The following is a 1,851-nucleotide window of genomic DNA, read 5'->3' on the forward strand; positions in this document are numbered from 1 at the left end:
GGGAAGGAGGGACGGGAATCGCTCGCCAACCTGTGGTGCGCACTGACCACAGACACCTGCGAATGTGGATCAGCCGGCACAGCCCCCTCGGGACCGCTGCCACCGCGCCCGTGCACCGCCAGGAACAGCGTTGCTATTTCTCTGCCTAGGACCAGTAAGTATAAGAGCGGCTTTAAAGACCCTTTTCTGCATGGCACATAGGTACGATTTTAAAAATAGCGTCATTTAATAGTTCGTGTTCACCTTCTGTCGTGTATTAATAGATGTGGCTATAAACGAGGTTTCTGCTTCAAAGGGGGCGTGGGGGGTTGTGTATTTTTGCGTGTGTGCTTGCATGTAGATGTTGCTTCAGTGCACCTGCAGTTGTTTTCTTGACATATCATATCACGGTATTTTCACTTGGGTGAGCATTGTACGTGCCTGTTTCCAAATTAAATCCAGCGAGACGTTCATTGTGATTGAAACACAATTCTGCTCTAGATTAAAATGTAGCATTCCCGCATCTGATGTGTTTCTTAGAAATATAACAAAAGCTCTTTGTGTTAGATACATTTATTCTTTAATTTTTTATGTAGATATATGTAGGTGTATCTATTACATATGTGCTCAAAGACCTGAATGCCCTGTGTGTTGCAGTATTTTTATTGGTGTTTATGTGTTGGTGTTTCAGAAGCATGCATATGTTTGTGTATGGATGCAAGTGCTTATATGGGTGGGGATTTTGTATCTGTCTCTATATATATGTGACATACCCACCCACATCCTTACCCACAGAGTCGTTCAAAATCTCAGTGCATGTGATGTGGGTGTGTGTGTAATGTAGAAGTGTGAATAGTGTGGGCAGGAGAAGATTTGAATGCCGTGGTAATAGATGACACAGTTTCATTTGATCGGTGTGACCTTTTAGGAAAACAATCCAATCTTTTCCCTTTTTGTTTTGTTTATTTTTGTGTGTTTGTGCATGTGCCTCAGGTTAAGTGCTTCTTCTGCATGACCATAACCAAAGGGTGACCCATCCACTCCCTTATGTCCTATGGGGACCTCAGAGCCAGTTTCTCAGTCTTCATCTCCTCCTCCTCCTCCACCTCCTCCTCCTCCTCTTACCACTGCTGCTGATGCCCTGGGTGCTGCTCCCAGGTTTGAGACATTGTTGACAGGCTGAAGAAAGGATTTGCAAAGACCTCCTCACTGTGTAAATGAAGTGATGGCTGGAATTAACTTCAACTCCCCAAGTAATGATATTGAACAGTAAGTTTGCTAGGCCAAAGCGTTACCGAGAACAAATAATGAGGAAAGAGACTATTTGCATTTGGTTGCAATGATGAACTAAAACCATCTGTGGAGAACAGGTACCATTTGGATTTGCACTTTTTTTTTCCCCTGACAAATGCAGCCTTTATAGCCTGCGAGGTAGACATGATTATGATCAGATCTGTGATAGCTGCAGGAGATAAATGAAAATAAAGGGGCTTGGTGGATGAAATAACAAGGTCTCAGCTGTTCCCTGGTTCAATCTGAGGATCCCGTCTTTTCTTATTAGCAAAACAGGAGTTTGTGTCAAACATTCCAGAGGACGAGAAAGTGCAGACCTGTGCTTTTCCAAAACATAGATTCAGTGTTACAACCATGCTGCCATGCTCCACGTCCCGGGGACTGTCCTCCAAATGCAAATGGCTTTGAACTTTCTAGTGAAAGTTGAGGTTAGGCTGTAAATAGAACAAAGCCTTGTCGCAGTAAGTGATTAAAAAAAAAAAATAAAAATAGTTGCAAAATGGAGGTGGCGATGGTGAGTGCAGATAGCTCGGGGTGCAACACCCACATGCCCTATGGATACGCGGCCCAAGCCCGGGC

General features: G+C 44.0%; 1 protein-coding gene across 1 annotated transcript in view; it reads left to right on the plus strand.

Moving 5' to 3' along the window:
- The first annotated feature begins 1,771 nt into the window (after positions 1-1,771).
- KCNA4 (potassium voltage-gated channel subfamily A member 4) overlaps positions 1,772-1,851 on the plus strand; it is a 2,928-nt gene continuing 2,848 nt past the window's right edge. Inside the window, exon 1 of the mRNA XM_018081774.3 lies at positions 1,772-1,851. This exon is cut by the window's right edge and continues 2,848 nt beyond it. Within this exon, the coding sequence (XP_017937263.3) occupies positions 1,772-1,851 (80 nt within the window).

This window comes from Manacus vitellinus, unplaced genomic scaffold (assembly GCF_001715985.3).
Source record: "Manacus vitellinus isolate BGI_N305 unplaced genomic scaffold, ASM171598v3 scaffold_57_pilon, whole genome shotgun sequence".
NCBI classification, from domain to species: domain Eukaryota; kingdom Metazoa; phylum Chordata; class Aves; order Passeriformes; family Pipridae; genus Manacus; species Manacus vitellinus.